We start from the raw sequence: 25,768 nt of genomic DNA, 5'->3' as shown, positions 1-25,768 counted from the left end.
GAAATTTGACTGGTAAACTGATTGCCATAGAATTGATAATTGTAATTCCGATTAGTGTACCCACCTAGATGGATCTACTTCAAACCAGCAACCTTCAAAAAGCGTTTATTTTTTTCTCATTTACTCAACAAAGGCATGGGGTTGACATTTATGTACTGGACAGTCTCTTGTCTTGTCAACTTTTACAAAGTCTAAAAATAACTTAAACGTTAAGATTTAAAGGGCTTCAAATAACAATATTCTGTAGGAGCTAATAAGACATTCATAAAAAAGTATTGGTTCGAACGATCACTTACGTGTCTATTAAAACTAGTTGTGTCTGCTCCTGTATCCGTGCGAAATATGTATAACTTTACCTATAGCACATAAACCATCACCCAGATCTTTACCCATCTAATGAGTGTATTAAAAAAGCCCATGTTTTTCCTCGGGACTCAAACTATCTAAATACCAATTTTCATTTAATTTTGTTCAGGTTTTAAGTCCGAAGTTCGATTTAGCAGTTTTTCCAAAGAAAATTAGTCGAATATATGTTTTTCCTTTCAGTTTGCGTATATTTATCATATTTTTTTCGTTTGTCATCTCATTCTACATTACGCGCCAAACGAGTGCCAAAAACACTGCCAATATATATTCCGTCGTGAATATTCGTAGTATTGAGGAGAGTTTCCACTGAAATACTGGCTAACTCCTTTTGCAATTGTGTAGAAAATCGACTATATTTTGTTTATGTATCATCCTCAAGTAAAAACATAAGTTTACCTGAGTTGTATATAAAATTAACGTAATTAAGGATACCATTTTCTTTTGAAGATTCGGCTCTATATTTTCAATAGTTAATGTTGAACATTCAAAAATAAACAATTATTAATTTTATGTACTTAAGATAATTTTTATGTGAAATAAATCTAGATGTATCCTGTAATCTTCCTGTTCCAATATCATGAACATGTTAAAACAATGCTTTACAATATCTACTATTTATTGATTTTTTTACTAGAAGACTTATTTTAAATTGAAACAGATTATAAAAATAAAGAATAGCCTTAATCCATGTACGAAATCGAATAAAATAAGATTGTATTGACATGGTACAAAGTTCAATTTTAACTAGCAAGATTTGATCCACACGACTTGTTAGATTAGTTTGAATAAAAGCTTGTAAATTCTTAGAACCGGTACACAATATAAAGAATAGCAGATAATAATAGCAAGATTGACTAAGGAGGAAAGTTTTTTGATTATTTATTTTAATTATTCATTAGGTTGAATTCATTGTGCACGTGCCATAATATTTGAAGTAGTCGCCATCGTAAAAAAATTATAATGATGACGTATGTTCAATTTTTTTATACGAACGCTGTTCGCCGCCTTAATGGAATGTTGGCAACAGTGCCTTGTCACTTTGAATTTTTTTTTTTTTATGAAACACGTATCAAGAATTCTTCGCTAATTATGTACATTGATATTTGGATAATTTTATACGCCGCATAACATTTGTAAAAGTAAAACCTTTTTTATGTATTTACATTTCAGTTTTAAAACATTAATTTACTTAAAAAAAAAAACGACCACTCTGAAAGTAATTTATATAAATATATTTACAGCAATAGTAATAAAAAAAGCTCTCTTAATTACCACGTGCCTTAGTAAAATATGATTATGTTGTAGATTTCAAATCTTATTATATCTTGGAAACGACTATTGCGATTCAAGAAAACAAAAAACCATTTACAATATTATTTCATATTTAATTTCAATCAACTAAAAAATTAAAGAAAGTTAATTGTATATTCTTGAGAAATGTCTAACGTTATCTTTCCTCAATCTCGTAATGAATTCCTTGTAATCGTTAGCTTTTCTCCGTATTATAACAGATCAGCTGCAAGGAATGTCAACAGAGTGACTGTCCTCGTGGTACGAAGCCAAATTCCTACATAGCTCGCGATTACTACGTTTCGAATCAGTATTAAAGAAAATATCAATTAAAATTATACATGATTAATGCAACACATTTATTTGATGAAATTATGATATGGACTAAACAGTTTTTTTTAATTCTTGGGCTATCTGTAAACCCATCTAAGTAAGCGCCACCAACTCATCAGATATTCTAATGCAAAATGGCAAAGTTAAAGGATGAGTGAGCTGGTGTAACTCCAGGCAAAAGGTACATGACATTAATTGGCAAGTTTTAAGGAATATTTAATATTTCTTACAGCAATTATATCTATGAAAGGTGATCCTCACTTCCTATCAGGTGGCTCATTTACCCATCCCAACAACACTTGATGAGATGAGATGTTATCGTCAGGTTACAAACCCATTATCTACTTCTGTAATAATTAATTTGACGTTCGAAAGACGAGCTATTGATATGATAACCCCACGTGTTATGGGTTTAAGGGTTTTGATCAGAAATCCCACTTGATACATAATTGCAAGCCAATAACACAGGAACAAGAAGTTTTACCACCATTTAAAATACTAAATTATACTATTTGATATCATATAAAATTAAAGTATCACTCAGCTGATATTTACGGCCAAGTGCTAAATTCTTGGCCAATCATCTCGTAAAAGTCACTTGTAACGATCGTTACTCATAAATACATGTTTTGGCAACGAACTGTATTGATATATTTCACTAACATTGTAAATTGATGATGATTTTTCATAAATTCCAACGAATAAATTTTAAGTAAAGACATTAGGGGTATTTTCGTAAGAATTTTTGTCTTATTTTTAATCGACTCTGTTTAAATGACGCTGAGATTTTGTATGAGATTTTTTTTTGGATTCCAAGACACGATTCCTGTGATGAATTAATAGGAAGCGGTATTGTTCCTAAAACATTTGGAACTCGTTTGAAAATAAAGTTCTGAGCAATATTTATACGAAAATTTGATAAAAAGATATGTTTCATATTCGTTTCTTATGGGACCTGATTAGGTCTAGGAATAACAGCTGCGATCGATTACTTGAAACAAATATTTTGTATATTATTTTATTAAATAAAGCAACAACTAAGAAAATATGGGAAACATGATTACTCTTCTCAATCAAATTCTAAAAAAAAGTGAAATAAATCAGGACCAAATATTTGAATCAAAATATTTTCGATAGATTTATTTTTTTTTCGGCTGCAAAGAATTTAAATAGGGAAACCGTTAAAAGTTCGCAGAATATATTGTGTGAATTAAGACCGTCCGTAACGTTCAATACGACAAATAAACTAAGATCAAACAATTCCCTCTTTGATGACCATTGGCAGCCAACCAAGTTCTTAATACCAATTATTAAACGGAAATTGAAAAATATATTCTAATGTGTGTGTCCACGGATTTATGCCATTCTTTTGCCGTGGATCACGATTCTGTGAATTATTCGAAGATTATCAACGTACTTTTCCTATTTTCCGAGGTCACGCCAAAACGTGAACTAGAAGTAGAAGGTTCTTAAAGAGAGAAAAATGAATGAATGATAAATGAGCAGATTTTTATTTCAAACTAATTAAGTGCGTTTAAATCGTATTAGCAGATAACACAGAGTTCTCTAAAAAGGCTATGAGCAAAATAGTTATTAGTGACCCAAACAAATAAAACGCTATAACTTCTTGAGGAGGTATTGAAAAAAATAAACGCGTTTTTTTAAAATACATTTCCGGCCATATATTTTGTATTATTTATTGTGATATTCGATTACAAGTTTATCTGTCCTTGTGTTTCATAAAGATATGATATAATATACAATCTTCCTCAATAAATGCTACCTAAAACATTGTCTTTTCTTCAAATCGAATTGGTAGATTAATTTAGCGCTTAAATTAATCTGTACCCATGTATTTGTTATCTGTGGATTAAAAAATCACACCTTGAAAAAAATCAATTGGCTGTATTCGGCTACTTTTATATAATTTGATTTAGATTATTATTTGGTCTCAAAGGTGAAAAGTGGGCGGTGTACAGACGATGAACCATGTTTTATATACTTAATGTCTTCTGGCATCCTGTAAAAAAGTGTTGCTCTAATATATACCTATTATATAGCTAGCTATCCGTCACCACTTCCTATATCTTGTGTTAAAAACTCTGTAAACAGATCGGAATTTCACCTATCGGACCTAACATAAACCATCCAGGGAACTGAAACCCTAATCGTTTAAAGAGACTTCAGTATTTAACGTCTTTTTAATCAATCGCACATATTTCTGTCTGTCTGTTTGAAGCGATCGTAGTTTCATAATAATAATATTTATTCTTGAAAAAAAGCTATACAAACTTGGTTAAACTAGGTCAAAAGTTTCAATGTATAGTAATATAGACATCAAACTTAACACAGATCAAGTACTGGCCATCCTAGCTAGGCCATTTAAATAACCTGTGTTAAGGGTAATCAATCCTCTCCCTGAAATTATATTCAACATAGAGAAAGGTTGTTTGCTGGGAATAGGTATAAAAATTATGACAGTAAAAAAATTAACGAAGATCAGCTGAGAACAACCAGGACAACACGGCTAGTATATACATATATAGGTATATATATGTGTATTATAAATATTTCATACCACGGTTCGCTTCTGTTATGACTAATGTAAACAGGGCAATAAAAAATAATGTGGTCGATTCACCTACGTGCTCTCCGACTCCGTGGTACCGTCAAAACATTACTATTAGCATTCTACAGCGTCTCGTATGCAACATTTATTACATGATGTATTTTGTACGGTGAGAAAATAAAGTATGAAATACGAAAAAAAACTTTATAATAATTTTTTTAATGATTTTTTTTTCTCCAAATAATTTACGTAAAATTTACTGAATTTGGGTTTTTGATTAGACACCATCCTTTGACCATTAGAGTGACTTCAGAATAGCATAAGTTTAAACTGTAATGTCACAGTGACGACATATATAACCTCTTTAATCCTGTGATTATACTCTTTGACACCTTTGTATTCGTATGATAAAATAAAAAAAAATCCACGTGAAAAAATATTGCGTTGCGTGATACTAAATTGGTGCATTTATAAAGTACAATATTTACGTTTCATTATTTACGTGACTCGTGAACTTTGACTTTTTAACGACGCATTTAAAATAAAACCTTTCCGAGATTATAAAAACATAAAGTTCATGTTTTATTTTTCTTTTTAATACGTTAACGAGAAAAGGTAAACGTGGGCTGAAAAAAAACACTGAGTATCAGGTCCTTATTTTACAAGATTTTATTTAATTACGAATCATACAGTCATTTAACTGTCGATATATCTGTCTGTATTTCTTTCATGCAAAAACTACTAAATTAAATTTTACCAATTCAGGCTACTTTTTATGCCTAGTCTGACAAATATAGTAATTATCTATGTTATCTATGGAAATTTAAACATAAACAATATTAAAATGATTTATAGTAGGCCATTTAGCTAATTATCATATTGTATACATTTTTTTTCTAAACTTATTTTAACTTAACATGCTGACCGTATCCTCGATGGAGTTGTTACACGTGTGTAGGAAGTACTAAGGAGTGTTTGGTGTGACGTGTCTATCCTATATGGATCATCGAGTTCCACAATGCACAGCTCGATAGTGTGGGAAGTAAAGTGACCCTTTTAATAAAAGAAAAGATAATAAAAATTGCCTACACTTTGGTTATCTATACACGAAACAATTTGAAACAAACATTATTGCTACTGAAATCGTATATTCCCATAGTAGACAATATTTAAATAAAACCTCTTTTCAATCAATAAAAGTGGAGCTAAATATTTTTTTAAATTTCGAATGCGTTCCGATTTACGTTTTATCACGAGCATTAAGTTACTATTTTTTATTGATATCGTTTTCGATTACAAAACGTTATACATATAAGCTGTGTCTTCTCCTTTTAAATATATAATCAATAATGATAGAAAGAGACAAATCAATGTTTAACTGAACAAAATTAATATGTAAGGCTGTTTGTAGGTACTATTTTGAATGTAATTGATACAGTTAGACGTACTTGTATAGAAAGATTTACGGAGCGATAAGCGCAATACGTGTTAAGGCCAACTCTTTCACACGTTACTTAAAATCCTTTGTGCATTAAAAACATTAAAACTATTGTGATATCACAATGACATAGTTCCAAAACATTTTAATTAAAAAAAAAAAAAAATTTTTACTCATAGTTCGATTTTTAAATCGTACACAGCTCTTCAAATCTTATAACGTTCCATTATTCACAGAGAAATTCTTATATATAAATAGTATGGTGTAGGAGTAGGTATTTTTACCGCTAATAGGCTTTTTGTACGTCGGGAACTACCCACTCGCTAGATATTCATCCGCTTCTTTGTTTCGGTTACTATGTAGATAGCCAGTGAGCCAATTAAAGGAGCGAGGGATATAATATCTTATAGGTTGCGCATTGACGTCTTATAAAATACGTGAACAAAAATTCAAGCGAGAAAAAGTAATAATCTTTATATATATATAGAAACGAAATCCCACGCACCTACAAATTCGAAATTTGGCAGGTCCCTTGTAGGTTATAGATTTTACAGAAGGTATATTGGATTGTGTTTTAAAAATTTCAATTACTATAATATATATTTTATTATTGTTATATTATATAGTAAAATTTACTATAATCCTGCTACTACTTTTGGTATAGCACAGACCAATGTTTAAGTACTAGGTACTAGTAAAGACGCTAGTTCGATCCTGGTCTGATGCTTTTATCATCTCCACTAGCATTGGAAAATTAGTAATTACTTAAATAGGGGCTTTGCTACTTTACTATACTATATAGTTTATTCTTTTTTTTTATTTGGCATTCCAAAAAAAATCTTCTCATTCATAATTTGGTATAGATTGTCAATTGTTACTTTGAAATGGTTTTTGTGTAATTGTGATCATAGGATATCCGCTTGTTACGTCTTCTTCAAATAAATTAAAAACTGTATAAAACATACAACATATAGTATGTGTGATATTCGTAATTATTTCATGCCAATCCCTAGTTATACATAAAAGTATGAGAAAGACGAACAATCAAATTGCATCCTCCTGTTATTCCCTTCTGATTATAGTCTATATAATGATTCGTACTTGTGGTCAATATTACTCCCTTATAGAGAAAAGGTCTCGTACCGTGTAACACAATTATCCTAAACGTGTTTCAAGAAATCGCATCAATCTTGTAACTGATTATGACTGTATCATACAAATATTCAAACACGTTTCGCGGTGGTTTAAATCCGAATGATTACGTGTGGTCGTGATCTATCAACAGTGTCCAATCTATTCCAGTCACAAACATAGAGCATATAAGAGCCATCCAGTCTCATATCCAATAAAACAAGCTCTTACACAGAGCAGATTAAATACAAACCTATATTTAAAAACAATTACATACGAGGCAAAAGCGTACTCATATTTTTAATGGTCTTCGAAAAATTGCACTCAGAGTATAGGGTAGTGCAGAATTTCCTTGTAAAACGTATATAATGTGCATATAATTGTATGGGCACGTTTAATGATTGTAATTTTCGCTTCCATCGCCTCTCCTGTTTCATACCCACGCTGATCGATTCCAGGAACATAATACCTTGATCTGAAGATCACATAAATCCATCGATTCCTTTGTTTTGATTCGAAATATTTCTTAAAATAGAATCGTTGTTGATTTTTTTTTAATATATCCATAGGCTTAGAAACTTAAATAGTAGATTCCTTTCCACGTGTGGAGAGGGCGTTAGGTATCCCATGGCCTATTTTGTATCCGTAACAATGTATAGCCAAAATATAATGATGATTGGATGATGGTTGCTCTTATAATATTAATTAGAATAGACTTCATCTCAATGGAGGAAGGGAGAAATGCTTCTATAGAAAGTTAATTAATTGCTATTGTTCTGTAGTTGCGCGTGTTTATATAACGAGTTTGTTATGGCTCATAGATGGCAAGGTACTTTATTTTCTTTGTGGTCTTACGGTAATTTGTTCACGGCAGATCGATTCCCATGAAGAGGCAATGAATGAAGCAGAGCAAAGACAAATAACTAAGCGACAGGCGTATCTTGATTCCCCATTATCTATGGCATTTCAGTAACTTCCGTTACGGTGACTTATTATTAAGGTGCTGGATTTATTCGAAAATATCTATCTTAATTTTTGTACATATACAGTTTTTAACTAATCAAAAATATCATTATATTCGATTAAGAGAATATTAACTCGAGTCTTACTACCCCATGTTGTCCCAAGTCTCAGGAAAAGCCAGTTAACCACGCAGCCTATAGATACGAATAACCAATTTGTCTTAAAGGAGTCTTATCTTATTCCGCCATCGCCTCCAGGGTCTGCCTCAGGGTTATCTGTCTTACATGGGATCTACCTTAATTTAGCCTAAAGGTAATTTGATATGCTGCAGATATGACCTATTTTAATTTAATGGATTTACATAACTCAAAAAAAAAAGATTTTGGTTTTGATTTCTGTAATTGATCTTGATATATAAAGGTATAGTTTTCATCTGCCACTTTGTCCAAATGTTAATTGTTTAAGTTCTTTGTGCTTCCGTAACAACCTTGCTTCATACAAAATTTCTTTACATTCGATTCAGTGATTCAGGCTTGAAATTGTATCAGACAGGGTTTCAAAGTTATAATATTAGTATAGATGTGAAAATCTCCCATAAAGTTTGAGTATACCATAATCAATATCGTGTGGACTTGCCAAACGCCTGGTTTTGTTTTCAAATAGTTAGCCAACTAAATGAGCGGCCCCATACATAATTCATGTAGCGAGGCTGAAACTCATGGATTGCTTCAGGGTTATACTACAGAAAATACTACGGCGCACACCCAGTGCCCTCACAGAGGAATTTGGTCCTCCGCCTTATACAAATAGGTCGCAGCTTTGTATGAAATTTGGCGACATTGCTTTTCAGGGGATATTAGTATCTAGGAGTAGTTTTGTAAGGTTTATTTTCGTATCTATATATTTTCTCTGGTGATTGACCTTGGTCGTTACAGGGTGCTTTGAGGGAGGCGTCTGCCCCCTCAAGGGGGCGATGCGTCGGCGGCTTGCGTAATAGATATTTATATCGAGCCGACCCCGGCACTGGAGCTAACGCTGTCTGGGCGTGGAACCTCGTTTTATATAAAGTAGGCGCTGATAATAATTTACTTAAAACATTTACAAAAAGATCTTAGTTAAATTTTCTTCACCAATATTACTGTCAATGAGAAAGCAATACATAATGTAAAAATTTACTCATTAAAATACTCGTTAATATTATTATTTAAAAGAGGAGAATGTAACTTTTTTTTAATCAAAATGAAAATTTATTTATCAATGCCAAATGAAGGTGAACAATGATAATGTCTGCAAAACAATGATAAGGCTATCACAATCAGACACATTATCAGCTTACAGACTGTACGGAGACTATTCGATATACATGATTTTTTCAATATATTATATAATTCAATTAAATGTTTGTGTATTAATATGTAGGTAGATATGATAGATATTTCTTCCATCAAGGTCTCATATATTTTTTTGCGATCGATAATTCGATGAATTGGGTGTTCCGTATAACTAGACATAATTACTACGTCCAATATACTTTTTTTTTTATAATTAAAAAAGGTTTTTATGTTTAAAAAACATAGATGACTGTTCCTTGTCTTCGACAGACATAAAACACAATTATTTTACAGTTCCGTCACACTAAAAACCACATTTCGAATGCCACTTAACCTAAATAATTTTTCAACCTCATAAATCGTTTAAAATGTGTTACAAATTCTAATCACTAAAGTACTTCCATGACCAAATGATCACTTAATTCTTTACTAACGACGATTTTTTTTTCTAATAAAAAGTTCTGCACCACGTGTAACACCAGCATTACGTGGTAGACGAAAGTCATAAAATTGTAATGGCGTCGTCATTTATAATGAGATAAGTCTAATTAAGAACATCTATCTATAGATTATAACAACGTCTGGCTACGCAATACTATACTATAATGAATAAAATCAACAAAGTTTTAATTAAGTAACCGACGATGTGCAGAGAACACTGCAAGAATTCGCGCCATTTCGTGCACTGTCAAAACAAACGCGTGTTCATTGATGGCTGCCGTAGGGTTGCTAGTTACAACAAAATGGCGTATTAATTTATAAAGTTTTATCAACTAAATATTCTATATTGTTAAAATGTCGCCGAAGTTTTTTAAATTAAATTTTTTATAATTACTATAATTATTTCTTTTGGTGAGCTTAGTGTGAAACTAATTTTTCATACAGCTTTAATTTTTTTTATTACACTTGTGTCTGGTGACCTTCGCCTATAGACTTTTGTTGTTTATTTACCAGTTTAAAGAAATATTAAGTCAATGAAACGATCTTAAATATTATGTGCCTTTTTAATACTAACTTACTCTTCGAACCGCAACAATGTAAATGTTATAGTAATGACATTAACAACTATTATTATTAATTTTAATAATAATAGTTGTTAATTTTCGATGTTAACGTTTCGATATTTTAGAAACGAGTGAAAACCCTATGAAATGTTTATAAGCCGTCGCCAGTTTCTTCAGTAATGGACATCAAAATGTTTCGTCTATTCCACGTCGACTTGAAGTTAATTTTACCATCTATATTCTCCACAGTCTATACATAACTACTATGTTATATTTATTATATTATTAAAAAAAATACTTTTAACGAATTCATTGTAAAGATATAAAATAATAATTATTAACAACAAAATATTTCAATCAATTTCTGTTTTTCTAACATTATTGCAAGAACAATATAACAATGATACACCTGAGAGTATTTCGCGCTGTTTCCCGCTAAAAAGTGAATGAATTTAAAAGCCATCTGACAGCTTGACGTAGGACGTTCGGAAAGTCACACTAATTCTCCTTATAATATGTTATTAAAGTATATACACAAATTAGTAACCAGTTAAACCTTATTTTATCTAAGATTAATAAATCAATAAATACTCTTAAATAATGAATATCATTTATTGATTTTTAATTTCTTTGTCATTTTTTTTTATCTTTGCAAAGCCGATAAGCCACGCTTCTTTGTTGTATCGATGTTATTCAAATTAAATGATAACGACAATCGTAATTGATGCTATACCATGATAAAACTATTTTTTATCATTGGCCATTACATTGCATATTTTGCGACTTATTATGTACATTTGTTATTTACGTCGTTATAAAAATGAGAGATAAGGACGAGGTTACGAATTAGATAGGTATTAATATTGATTTTATTTTATAAGACGCTGAAATTGTTGCAATATAAAAAATATATTTCGCCTATTGTAATACTATAAATTTATTGGTAGGCATTGTCTATCCCAAATTATAAATAACGTAAGCTTTACGCTTTTTAATTTACGAGATTCATGTTTGTTTCATCTTAGGTTGTTTACAAGACGAAAACATAGGCACGTGCTCAAATACAGTTGCAAAATTGCTTGTAAGTAGGCCGCTCTGTGTGGGAGTACCCGCACTCTCCTTTGACCCCCATTGACCTCCTCCCTTGCCTCAAACAACGAACGCAATGTAGGGAGCGATAGTTGGAACTATGTTGAAACCTATCTCATATTCACCACCAGCTCGCCATGTTTTATTCTTTCATACTTTAGTAGCGTTCATTTTATCTATTTTTTTTATCTGTTGATTTAAGAGATAAAGTTAATTTGCACAAATTATTTATTCATTTACTCTCACACACACACATATGCGGTTAAAATCGATTAACATGACATTATACTTTTTTATTTATGTTAAAAGTAAACTTTTTATTTTATATAAATTATTATTAATTTTATTGATATAATTAAGATCATATTTATAAACATACATACGATAATAAGATAATTAGAAATAAATAAACGTTTATTATTAAAACAATTCCTTGTGTTTATTTACATTAGTTAATTCAACATAAAAATAAAATTTCACAAGTGTTCAACGTAAGAATGATAATAGTTCAAAACAGGAAACACACATCCCGTTACCGATTTGTAAAATTTGTTTATTGTTTATGTAAAGGAAATTAAGCGTCAATCGAGTGGTTTCGACTTTCGAGCCATCTAAAATAGAAACGGTGGCTCGTTTGAGAAGTGTTTGGGCTTGCGCGTCATTGCAGGGCAGGGTGAGGTCTCGTCTGGGGGTCGTCTGCGGGCCGCGACCTACATGCTAACCCCCTTCACCCTCCCGTTAAGCTCACAATGACGCGTCTGCACCCCTCCCTCCCCAACCTCAGGCCCCTCACCTGCATTACGTAAGACGGGTGTGATTTTAAGACTGCTTTGAGAACGTTGAACGAAAGGTTCTCGGATATTCTCGAGTTAGAAAGTGACCTTATTCCTGCTTAAACTTATTGCGTCACGAGCTTAGCTGATGACGGAGATAATGGAAAATTTTCTTCTATTGTAACGATAATCTTAAAACTTTCATTACTCGGTTCAAACTGAGTCCGTCTTGATCTTACGATTGTGAGGGTACATTAATGAGTTGCTTCTTTCTTATCTCGAAAGAAGGGCGTGCATTTTAAGTATTGTGTTTACTAATAAACGTAGCCCAATTGACGTCAGCGGATAAAGAAAGTTGATAACGACGTCTTTGTATGCGAACTATATATGTTATATTATTCGTAAGGAATAACGAACCACTCCTAAAATAATTATTAATCTTTAAATTTCATGTTTGAAGATTAAAATATGTTGAGATAGAGGTAGAGTTAAGATGCTGGCAACATTTCATTCTGGAAAGCACGTTGTTCATTTTTTTTATATAGGTTGACGGACGAGCATACGAGCCACCTGATGGTAAATGGCCACCATCACCCATAGACAATGACGCTATAAGAAATATTAACTATTCCTTACATCGTCAATGTGCCACCAACATTGGGAACTAAGATGTTATGTCCCTTGTGCCTGTAGTTACATTGGCTCATTCACCTTTCAGACCGGAACACAACAATACTGAGTAATGATATTTGGCGGTAGAATAACTTGTTCGATACAAAATACCAGCATACCATACATTGACAGTTCTTCTTGATCTGACATCGTCAATTACAGTTACATATATCACAATCAATAGAATTGCTGAAACTATTGTGGTCTTATATGTTTTTGTTTTTAAGTTATATAATAGTATATCCTATTGAATATAAAGTTATTAATAAGATTATTCTCAATTTCAGGTAGTGGAAACAGTAGTCTGCAAGCCAGAACCGGCGGAATCTCCCCCGAAGAAAGCAAGGGGCGAAGACTACAGCTATGCGATTTACTTAGATCCGTATGCACATTTACGGTACAGAACAGTACCAGCCTTCAGGCCGTGGGGGAAGAGGGAACCAGAACTTCAGCATCCAGAGAGAGTTGTCCGTGTTGCTGACTGCACGAGGTTCGAACAGGACTTCCAGCCGAATGTAGCTTTAAAACCCCTTACACCTCCCGTGGACGATGTGACGTCATCTACGTCCCCTCCACCGTCAGATCCTGAACTGACCGCCCGGCTGTTAGACGCAGAGGCGAGACTGTCCGAAAGAGAACGACAGCTCGACGAAAGAGAAGCGGAGTTAGCTCGTCGCGAAGCAAGACTCGAGGAAAGAGAGAGAGAATTAGAACGACGAGAGCAAGCGGTCGAGGAGAAAAGAGAAGAAAAACCTGAGCCGAATTCGTCGCCAACGGAGGAAGCCGAGAATCCGCCGTGTTGACCAACGCGAGTGATCGTGAGGCTTCGCTTCAAGTGAGAGTGGTGAACGTTAAGACAATGCGTCTCCTTAGTACAAAGTGAACGATCAGACATTCGTTATCGTTCGGTAACGTGCGATCGCGCGTAATAAGCCTACGTTTTAAACTTTTTCAATCATTGATGTAAACATGATCTGTGACCGACTTGCGAAGTTCACGCATTCACTATTTCAATTGATAAGGAAACATCACTGATAATGTATAGATTATAAACAAAATAGCTGCTTGATAAGCATGTACATATTCACATGAAGTACAGATTATTGAATAATAGGATTTTTTTTTACATAATTTACAGTTTTTTCTTGTAGACTCTTTCAATGTGTGCCATTCTGAAGGTACTGCTGTTACCTTTTGTATAACCTCATCTGTGCTTTTCAATATAATGTAATACTCACATAATAATATAATAAATAATAGTTTTATAGCCTATAACCATAAGCATAATTTATACAGGGTTATTTTTAAGATTTACGATATCTACAGTTTATAATATATTAAACCTCTTTTGTTCCTTGTTATCATTTCGACCATAGACCTTACAACGTGTTAGATTTAGAAAGTTACAAATCCAATTTATTCGACAAATAACTCTGTATAAAAAACCTCAGCTATACCAAATAACAGTTTATAATAGAACTCTTGCAATTTACATACCTATTGCATTCACACATACATTATGACAAAATAAATCTGGAGGTCGGTAAAAAAAAAAAACAATGATATGAAAACCTTCGTGGCAAGCGACTTTTGTTAAACATTTTATTTGGTTTGACATTGTTATAACAAACGATAGTACGATATTATTGTTATATTATTAAGCTATTCTTGCAGCGTTATTAATTAGAAATTATCAAAATTCAAGTCGATAAAGCAAATGCAGATCGGCCTAAAATTTATGTAATCCTATACAAGAAAACTAGTATAAAATCGCTTAGAATACGTTTATTCTAAAATCTGTCATAATATAAGGGTTATACCCCACGTTCTACCTCATTGTATATAAAAAAAAATTTGGCTGATAAGGAAATTGTAAGCAAATTTTCATTTAATAATTTTGAGTATGTACTTTGGAGCAATAATTTGAAAATGAAACAGTGTGAATTGTCACTGCCTGATTATTCTAGGTAATGATATCTCTGTCTATTTAGAATTTATACCTGATATATTTTTTGCGAAGAAATAGATTGTACGAATTTCGGCATAATAAAGTTAGATCATAGTCTCGTTCTTGTCATCACAATTAAAAATATTTGTACGTCAATAAAGATGACGGTTTTATTAGCATTTTCTACATTACTTTGACGTTTTTTAACCAGATATACCTGTGTATAAAATTATAGATTTCATAGCCTTCGCCAGTAAGTGTGCATTTTTTTTAATTTCTGCGACTGAGCAAACCATTTTGTACGTAAAACGTAAATTTTTTTGTCGTTGCTGTATGCAACTTGTGATTTTCTTAGCAGTTTATAGAAGCCTTACACACATGTAATTATTGTGGTGATATATGTATATATATAATCTATGATTTTTTTAATATTCCCTTTATTCTTAATCAGTTAAATTGTGAACATGAAAAAAATATTGAAACGATTTCGAATAATGGAATATCTGTGAAAATTATCGAATCAAATTTTCGATTTGTAATGTTCATTAATGGCGGTTTGGCGCCAATTTGGTTACCGGCAGTTTGTACCGGATTTAGATTTAAAAATGTGAAATAAGATTTCACTTTTCGGAAGTGACTTTTTTATATTTTGGCAAAGCTCAAACATGTGTAGACACAATGTTTTTTTTTTAATATATATTATTCCTTTCAGAGTGCTGTTACTTTGTAGATAGTTGTTATATGGTATTCAGTTCTAGATAAGATCGTATCTCTAGTCAGGGACTTTTCGAAAATAAAATTACCATTTACTGTTTAATATGTTTTTCAAATAGGTTGACACCTATTACAGGCGAGTGTAATAATAACTTATTTTAAACAATAGATTTAATTAGAAACCAACTGTATGTCGGTATGTGTATTATAAGGTTTGAATCATGAAACTTTTCTGTCAGTACATTTGTTGATCACGTATTTTGGTGCTAAAATAATTTTGGCTTGGCTAACGTAGTAATTAATTGTAAATATAATATAATTTTACTATTTATTGGCAAAAATTACGTTTCTGTTTATTAAAATGTAGTTTTATCTTTTATTTAAATGGAATGATTATGAATGTATAATTTTTTTTTTGCAAATTATATACCATGGCTTAGCCATTTCCACGGCGGTTTTTTAATACATTGTAATTAATCTTATGTAAAGTATTAATTTAATTGCAAGTAAATAAAACCTTTATATTTGTTTAACGATAAAGAAGGAAAAATCTTACAAAAAACATAATCTGGTTGAAGCTACTTGAGACTTAAAATATATTGGTGTTCCTTTTCAAAACCCCCACTTAGTGGGACAAAGCAAAGCTGGGCTATCACCAATTTCATGGTCTCATCTGACAGAGCATAGTGTAAAAATTTCTCCTTAAAATTGAACATTTAGTTTATTTGCAATATTATAAAATTAACGCTTTAATCCTTACGTAGGTTGTATATTTTGATCGATGGAAAAGTTTCAATATCTCTCACTGTCTTGTCTTAGAAATATAAATGGTGCTAATTGTATGCCATTTGTGGTCTTTGTAAAATAATTTTGAATTTAAATTTAAAAAAAAAATTGTACGGCCAAATAAAAAATTGTGACAATTATTGTTTTGTAAAGACTCCATAGGTTGTAATATTTATTTTAAAGTTTTAGATGAATCGTATAATTTTAACTTGAAGGCAGTGAGAGTTTGTATGTAAATAATACTTACGTCTTAATATGGTATGACATTGTGAATGATTGTAAGGCTGTTATAACCCTAATACTAGAGTAAGCGCAAGAAATCCCTCGAGGAAATCTTTTATCCACCAAAATTTCAGTTAGCGAAAATCAACGTAATAAGTTCAAATTACGAATATCAAAGTAACGCCATCTGTTGGTTGGTTATTTAAACTTCTTATGTTAATATTAGTATAAAATCTTGTTCTATCACACATCGTACAATTGTATTCGTCTTTTAAATATAAACGATAAAAGATTTCCTGGACAGGGTTTTGCGCGATTTGCCAGGGTATAATATACTCCTGTGATCTCAAATGTGTGAATGATATTAAAAAATGGTACGTCTTCAGTAAAGAAACAGTCGCAATGGAGCAGTTTATTTTATTATATTACCAAATTATTATTTTCATCTATTCTGTAACATTACCAGTAGATCTTAACTTTATATTCCTTGATCATAAAGTATTTTTTACTTATTGCCATTGTATGAGAATGTTTAATAAAATGTGGTTATTGTATAAAATGTAACAGATAAATACTTTCGGCAAAACTATTGCAATTTATCAATATAACTCATTATAAAGCTCTATGTATCATTAAATTGTAAATAAAATTAAAATTCAAGAGTACAAATAGATGAAATATTTTTCTATTTAAATAATGAAACAATCTTACACCATTTTTAGCTATGAAGTATTATTTTACTATAATCTGTTATTCTTTTTTTTAAATTTAAACTGAATGTCGTTGAGTCTTGTGCCAATCAATGTATTATTAATCGAGAATGTAAGTAAATGGCAATTTGTAAAAAAAATAAGTGATCATGATATTTTAAAGTAAAACCTTGCTTAGTCATGTTAACTTAAAGCGCCATCTGATGATGAATTAAGTCAAATTAGTGACATCTTACTGAATAACTTTTTGAAATTATCATTGTTAATAAACACAATAAAAAACGTTTAATGTCGTTATAAGTATTTTTTCTCTTTTCGAATGTGTTCGGATTATCCTAAATGAATATAATTTCGATATATATTTGTTTTTTATCTTAAGAATAGTTTTGCGGGCTGCCCCCCAAAATTAAAATTTATCATCGAATTCGATGAAAATATATTTTATTTTAACAATGCGGTCTTAAAATATAACCTAAACATTTGTCCAGCTATAAAACTGATACGATAAGTTAGTGTTTACATTGCTAACATTAAACATAAATGATAATGTATAAATCTCAACATTTTTGGGTTTAGTTGAGCAGATAATTGTTTAACTTCAGATTTTTATACAGGTTATTATTTTCACACGCCTATGACCTCGTGAGTTACACGTTGGTCACAATTAGAAACGTTTTTGCTTGTAGTAAATTAAAATAAAGTCCTCACAGAAAGACTTAGGCCTGGTTTTAAAAAACTGTCAGATATCAACGACGTTATTCTCTTGCCAATGTAACGATTAGACTTATATTTATTAAAGTATTTAGACCTTTTCAAATTATATTTTTTTCGAAGGTTATAAAATTTCTTGCCTAATACAAGTCTGATATATCAAGTGGATCAAAAAGATAAATCTCTATATTCGTATCACTAAAACTGCTTTTGTTATTGTAACGACATAGTAGCAACGACATAGAAATTTAAACAAAATAAAAAAGAAAAAAGTAGTTATCAGACTCGATCAACAGATGGCGTTTTCTAACAATTACTATGTAATGTTTGTTTTTTTTTTTTATATTTTTATTTGCGACTGTATTGTTTGACGGTTTTAGAATGAAACTAGTTTATGAACTGTGTGTGTTTATATCAGAATTACTTTGCTACATTGTTTTAATCCAATGAAACATTCCCGGTTATGTTTTTTGGATTTACTTTCATCGTTTTTTTATCAGTAAAACTACAGATTGTATAATGTATTGTACCTGATAATTAGAAGGTTAAGAAATTATATATAATTAAAGTTCTGTTATGCACACACATTATCGTAACGTTGTGGTTTCGAAGTGTGTTTTACTTGAAAAGCTTATGAGTACCTTGTGGAGCAATAAAGTGAAATCATTTTCATACTGCGTGCTTTATTTAAATTCCCTTACATTAACAACTTTGAGTGAAGAAAAGTGTGTTTTTTAGAATGATGTAGGCATCTTATATAGTCTAATATCAACAGTATCAAAATTTCAGTTTTATCATGCAAATAATCAGAAGGGGTTTATGGTATGAAATGACGGAGTACACTTCACCAAATAAGAAGGCATTTTATTTATTAATAATAGGAAGGCAGACTGCCAAATAGGCCACATGATAGTAGCTGATAACCTTCGCTCATGGACATTGTCAGTTATTCCTTAGAGAATCGTCACTGAGTCACAAAATATGTTTTCATATATATATAGTCCATTTGTTTGTAATTAAAAGTTCAACGCCCAAATATATTTTTTGTTTACGCCAAACGAATGATGATTTCGACAGGTACCTACGTCTTAATCTCGTTGTTATATAAAGTATCTCGAATGAATAAATGTAATGCAAAATATTAATATACAAATATAATATTGTTAAATTACTTAGTAATTGAAACATAATAAATATAAAGACAATTTTAAGTTAGTATTCCTTCGAAGTTCGTTAGCTAATTTAAGAGTATATTCGTAGAGTAGAGTATTTCTTGGTGGTAGGGCTTTGTGCAAGCCCGTCTGGGTAGGTACCACCCACTCATCAGTTACCAAATACCGCCAAATACCGTTTACCGCCAAATAACAGTACTCAGTATTGTTGTGTTCCGGTCTGAAGGGTGAGTGAGCCAGGCACAAGGGACATAACATCTTAGTTCCCAAGGTTGGTGGCACATTGGCAATCTAAGGAATAGTTAATATTCCTTACAGCGTCATTGTCTATTGGCGATGGTGACCACTTACCATCAGGTGGCCTATATGCTCGTCCGTCAACCTATACCATAAAAAAAAGTATATACATTCATATTTACTAAAAGAGAGAAGCACTCTTATTAAGAATATTGAATTTTAGGACGTTTACATATATGATAATGTTTATTTATACAACATAAAGAAACAGGGTTATGTTTACTTATCGCTATTGCTATATTCACAGGGGCACTGGCGTGACCCGAACGATGACAAATATTCGTGTGAATTGTTCATCTATCTATTAAATATCAGCATTAATGACAAAGAGTTTTCAAATAGAGCTGGTAAATGAGAAAAGTTACGACGAAAATGAGATAAGAATTTTAGTTTATTTCGAAATTAATATAACTGTTCGTAAAAACGAGGTTTCTGTTTACAATATCGCTCAAACTATTGGGCATACTGCTAACACAAAAAAATACTTTTGTCATTACAATGACACAAAAATATGAACAGATGAAGTCAGCTTTTTGGGTACTAATATGTTCATTTGATTGTACTCAATGTCGTTTTAAAAAATTTAAGGAATCTTGCCATCTTGCCAATATTATCAGCGTTATTTATTCAGCTCAGCATTAATATTCAGTCCTGCTTAAATACATAACTATATTTAAATTAAATTTTTAAAGCATTTTTTGTCTCGTTCAACCGTTGTGGAACCGGAAAAGGAAAGCTGTTACTGATTGTCTGTTAGGAAAAGATTTTAGAAATTTTGATTATTATTGTTGCTCTGTTCGAAGGTTTTACAACGCCATGTCATAGGAGGATTAACTGTTATAAATATATTTGAGGTGTTACTGGGGAAAATTACCAATCAGATCCCTTAATTGTAATTTTTGTGAGAGCCTAGCTTCCTTGTCGTATATAGACACAAGTTACGGCATAACTCTAGTCATGTTCATTTTTCAGATGACGAATGTTAGTAAATCTCAGAACAACGGCGGCCTTCCCTGGATTCTGTCACTGAATTTTCTGGTTATTTTGGAGACAGTGTGGCGGCTGTGACTTCAAGCAAGGGCAGCGCTACCATAGCTACGAGAACGTCGTGATTTCATAACCGACAGCTTTAGGAGATTCCTTTATATAAGAATGGCTAGAACTGATAAAAAATCGCACTAAACTGAATCAAACCACTATTAATCATGTGTTTTTGAGCCCAGATAGTAAGGTCAATATTGGTGCGACTTGTTATTTGTTAAAAGTATTCGTTTTGTTTCATTTGAATTTTTAATCGTAACTGAATAAGTAGTTTACTTTAATATGTATTATTGAGCGGTCTCTGTTTGAGATTAATAAACTTCGCAACTATTTCCCTGATCACAAATTATGTTTTTTTTATAGAATAGGTTGGCGGACGAGCGTATGGGCCACCTGATGGTAAGTGGTCACCGTCACCCATAGATAATGACGCTGTAAGAAATAGTAACTATTCCTTAAATCGTCAATGCGCCACTAACCTTGGGAATTAAGATGCTATGTCCCTTGCACCTGTAGTTACACTGGCTCGCTCACCCTTTAAACCGAAACACAACAATACTGCCTACTATTGTTTAGCGGTAGAATATCTAATGAGTGGGTGGTATCTACCCAGGCGGGCTTGCACAAAGCCCTACCACCAAGTACATGTAATAGGTACATATTTATTAAAGAATGTTATTTTTACTACCTTGCTACTAATCTAAATTATTTCTTCTTCTTCAATACAGTTCAACGGATTATCATGATTATAATATGTAGATTTGCCACATCCAACTAGTCTAATTTTTGAATAGCCATTCAATTAACAGCCAAGGCATTTTACCAAGTCAATACATTCCTTTCATGTAATAGGATTATTTGCTTGAGACTCTCTTAAAATTATAATTAAGTTAGAACGTAAATATTTGGTTATATAAAATGAAACTTTTGTATAGTTTCAAACTAAGTATTTTTGGCTGAATATCATTTATGAAGCGGATTGAACAACACCGTTTAATATAATGGCTAGACTATTAATTGAATGGCTAATTGAACTAGTTGGCCTCGACATGTACAGAAAAAATCTGCCAGATTATCTTAGTATATTCATTGACTTCAATACTTTATATGCAGTTTTAATCTGTTAAAATCTTACGCAATTCCGTATAGATGTTATTTAAGGGGTGACTAATGAAACAATTCTTTGTCCTTTTCATTCGAATCTCATAACATTTAAGTTAGACAGAGATAAATAAACTTACCAACGTATAAAAAAGTCTGCTTAATTATATTTGGGTAAGTCGTTCGCTCAATGAGTTAGTTACGTGAGTCGTTCAAAGGTCGCTTTATAAAAACTAGTCATATGTCGGGTATGGAACTGAAACAGGTTTTATATGTTACTAACTTAATACTTATATTTACATCTTTACCGATTTTTATTATTTACATGTCTGTAACTGGTGTCGAAGAACGGTTGAAAAAAAAGGCCAATAATAAGGCCACTAAATACACAAAAAAAAAAGTAAATTAGAGGAAAACTAATTCAGTAAAGTTGGTTCGTGAGTTTTAGTTATTTCTTAGTGAAACCCTATTTAAATAAATAAATAATTATCTAATAATTATACATATAGATAGTATTAAGTATTTTTAGCTTTTATTTAAATAATACGCTTATAAATACAAGGCCTGAGAAATTTCTAAATGTTTATATAAATTACATCGCAGAATATAAATTATACGTATTTATCATATCTTCATATATACTTATTATTAGTTTGCATATGTCACTAACCTCTACGGTTGGATCAATTTTGATTAAAGTTTTTGTGTGGTTTAGGGGAAAGTCATTGAAAGGTTTACATTGGAACCAGTAGGTGAAGCTGAAATCAGCAAGAAAATTATATTCTTATTTCACCCTTGTAAATTTGGGAGTAGGATTGAATATTAAACTTCGGCAATACTCCATAAATTAAATCAATTTGTTGCATAGTTTTCGAAGTAATTTGTATCAATTATAAATTTCAGTTTTAGTTGAAGAACGGCTACCTTATGATGATAATGGTGATGAGCCATTTGCACAAATATTAGAGCACAAAGATTGCGCAAACACTCTGATATTACTATAGGCAATACTCCACGATGAGAAAGAGATCAGCAGTGCGGTACTTTAAGCATGCCTCTACAGTTGCTCTTGATCTAAAGAAACTCGAAACTCGCAGACTCATGAAATATCAGAATTTGATATGCAATATTGATACATAATCATCATGTCATCATGATAAACAAAATTAATAGGATACATATATTCAAATCGCGTGTCAACGAAGGCCATAAATGTTTTGCAAATCGCACTTCAATCGAAGGTAAGAAGAAGAAAACTCATAGATTTTAGACAGAAAACTTTTTAATTGCCGGAATCGGAGTACGAACTCAGAAACTCGGAACATGCTCCTTATAAGCCAGTATACCAAATTGGCCATCATAACCTTTTAGGTTAAGAAACAGTTTAGTTATGCCTCATGTTGTTGGAGGTAATTTAATTACATTTGGAGACATTTATTTTTATTACATTACATACATATATACTTGTATTTAACTAATATGATTGTATTTTTTAAATGTTGAAAATGAGTAACTACTGAGTTTCTTGCTCTTCCGGTTCTTCTCGGTAGAATCAACTTTCCGAACCGGTGGTAGCTTCACTTAATTGTTAAATGACGATTCAAAAGTTGATTCACTTGAATAAAGTTTATTTTGACTTTGATTTTGATTGATGTTACATAACATTGTATTCCGTGTGTAACATTCGAGATTACGGAGTGTATTATGTAGAGACGAAAGTTCGTAAATTATCCGCCAGAGGCGCTGCACCGCTGACGCTGTATACATTAATATTAAATTGCTTTAAAATTTAAATATAAAACATTCAATGTCAAGGTTCGGCTACTTCAAATTAAAATCAAGACTAGAATTATATGACTATACCCGCTACGTGGAATCATCTGGTTGTTATGTCATATGACATCTAATAACCGCCAAATTTCTTTTTTTTTTTTTTAATTATTTAGCCTCAGGTGTGCTGATCATTGTCCTTTAAAAAGTAAAATTAATTTTGTTAAAAAAAATGTTAAATGCTTATGTAACACTCAATACGTATATAATACAACGAAATAGTAACTAACCGCGTACATGTGTACTTTTAGACTTGATAGGGGAGGCTCGGTACAAATGTAACACTGCAGGCTGTAGCCAGTGGCGGATTTACACATCTGCAGCTAGTAGGCTATTACATTTTTGCCGTCCCCTCTTTTTTTTTTTGTAACAATTAAGATTTGTGTTCTATCGTCCTCATTACATCGGTTTTTTAAACTATGTGATATTTCTGTCAGTTACTACATATGTTTTCCAACCCGCTATGTAGTGACGAGTATACGGATTACGGACGTAATTTGTATACATATAATTATAAGTTTATTTTTTTTTATTTCTGTAAGATAGTTACAAATTTGGGCTAAATTTGCCGCCCCTCTAAATCTGCCGCCCTAGGCTCCAGTCTATTTACCCTATTGGCAAATCCGCCACAGGTTGTAGCTAGGTATGCTTTGATTCCAGCTATCAGTACATATATAAAAATATTATGAGTACATGGAGTCGTATAAAATTGGACATAGTCTACTATTGTTCGTGCATTGTAAGTTTATATAATAAATCTTGTTTTCCAATAATTACAAAACTGCAAGAAAATATCTCAAAGGCAAGACTATTATTATCTGCAAGAAAGGAAAATGAAACATAAACCTATACTTTTGCTTAAAAAAAATACTATTATAGTTTACATATATACGTAAGAAACTGGGATCGTTTGTTTTATAAACATCTCATTATTACCGTAAAAATTGTAAAGCACTTCAAATAAGTACGTAACATTATATTGATAAATGTTTATGATATGGGATGGATAAGATAGTTTAATCTTTAAAATATTATTTGTATACTGTTATTGTTTTATGCTTTTAAATATATATTAAAAAAAAGTAATGCGTTCTGATATTGGTATTTTGTATTTCCCATGAAATGTATTACTACATTATTATATGTTTATTGTTTATTGTTTATTATATTATGTTATATAGATGATATTACAACAATTTTCGTGAATGTCTTGATCTATATAACAAAAAAAAAAAAAAAAACAAAATTACTATACTTTATTTAAGAAGGTCTTTACAAGCAATTTTGAATCGTCATTTTCGTCAGAAGTATATTTAGTAAAGCTGCCACCGGTTCGCAATGTAAATTGCCGAGATTATATAATATCTTTTACCTGAAATTTAACAAATATTTATGACATCTAGATAATCTTGTGTTGAATAATATGCTTCATTTTTATTTATTAATGTTCATTCGTACAAATTATAGTGTCCTCCCGATTGTATCCATTGTATCCTCGACTGAAAAGAGATCCTAGTTAAATGAACACGCGTCTGCGCAAACACTTTCAAAACACTTGTAATCTGGGATAAAATGTGACCGATACGAACGCTTGCACTAGAACGGACTTAAGTGCTTTCTAAGTAAAAATAGTTTAAACACTGCTCTGTTGCTCACGTATAAATACTTAGAGAATTTATTGATAGGAAAACCATAAACTATTTTGGCCAATACATCAAACTCAACTCAAACTCCTTTATTCAATGTAGGAGCATTACACTTACTTTTTGATGGTCTAATTAAATACTACCAGCGGTTCGGAAAAAAAAACACCGTGACCTGAGAAGAACCGGCGAAAGAAACTCAGCAGGTCTTTTTTTGTCAAATTAAAAACATATTGATTATGAATAGAAATAGCCACGAGGCGATCGTTTCATTTCCCATGATGTGTTATCAATCATAAACTCACTAATTGTATAGTAAGCCTTTCGCACATAAGTGTTCCTTAACATTTTTTTTTAATTTGGCAACAGAAGCATTAACGCTGTCTGGAATCCTGTTGTAGAACCGTATACATTGCCTCACAAAAGAGTTACTGACGCATAGTCAGTAACTAAGTCGAGTAATAGGAGTACAATATTGTGTTTGTTACTTGTACCAACGGATTTTTTGATGATTTATGAGGATCACATTTTCTATAAAAACATTAATATTTTTCCGTACATACAAAACATTACAGAACTTATTCCTTATTTCCTTTACTGATTGAATAAATTAAGCTAAAATAAAGATAATGGT

At 31.5% G+C, this 25,768-nt stretch overlaps 1 protein-coding gene across 1 annotated transcript in view; it reads left to right on the top strand.

Moving 5' to 3' along the window:
* LOC124536983 (ski oncogene) overlaps nucleotides 1–18,722 on the top strand; it is a 62,761-nt gene extending 44,039 nt beyond the window's left edge. Inside the window, exon 2 of the mRNA XM_047113678.1 lies at nucleotides 13,247–18,722. Coding sequence (XP_046969634.1) covers nucleotides 13,247–13,762 — 516 coding nt within the window. The 3' untranslated portion in view covers nucleotides 13,763–18,722. The remainder of the gene's footprint in view (nucleotides 1–13,246) is intronic.
* Nucleotides 18,723–25,768: the final 7,046 nt, after the last annotated feature.

Source organism: Vanessa cardui, chromosome 17, assembly GCF_905220365.1.
Source record: "Vanessa cardui chromosome 17, ilVanCard2.1, whole genome shotgun sequence".
Taxonomy (NCBI): Eukaryota; Metazoa; Arthropoda; class Insecta; order Lepidoptera; family Nymphalidae; genus Vanessa; species Vanessa cardui.
The sequence above is the reverse complement of the archived record's forward strand: the minus strand, read 5'-3'. Positions and strand labels throughout refer to the sequence as shown.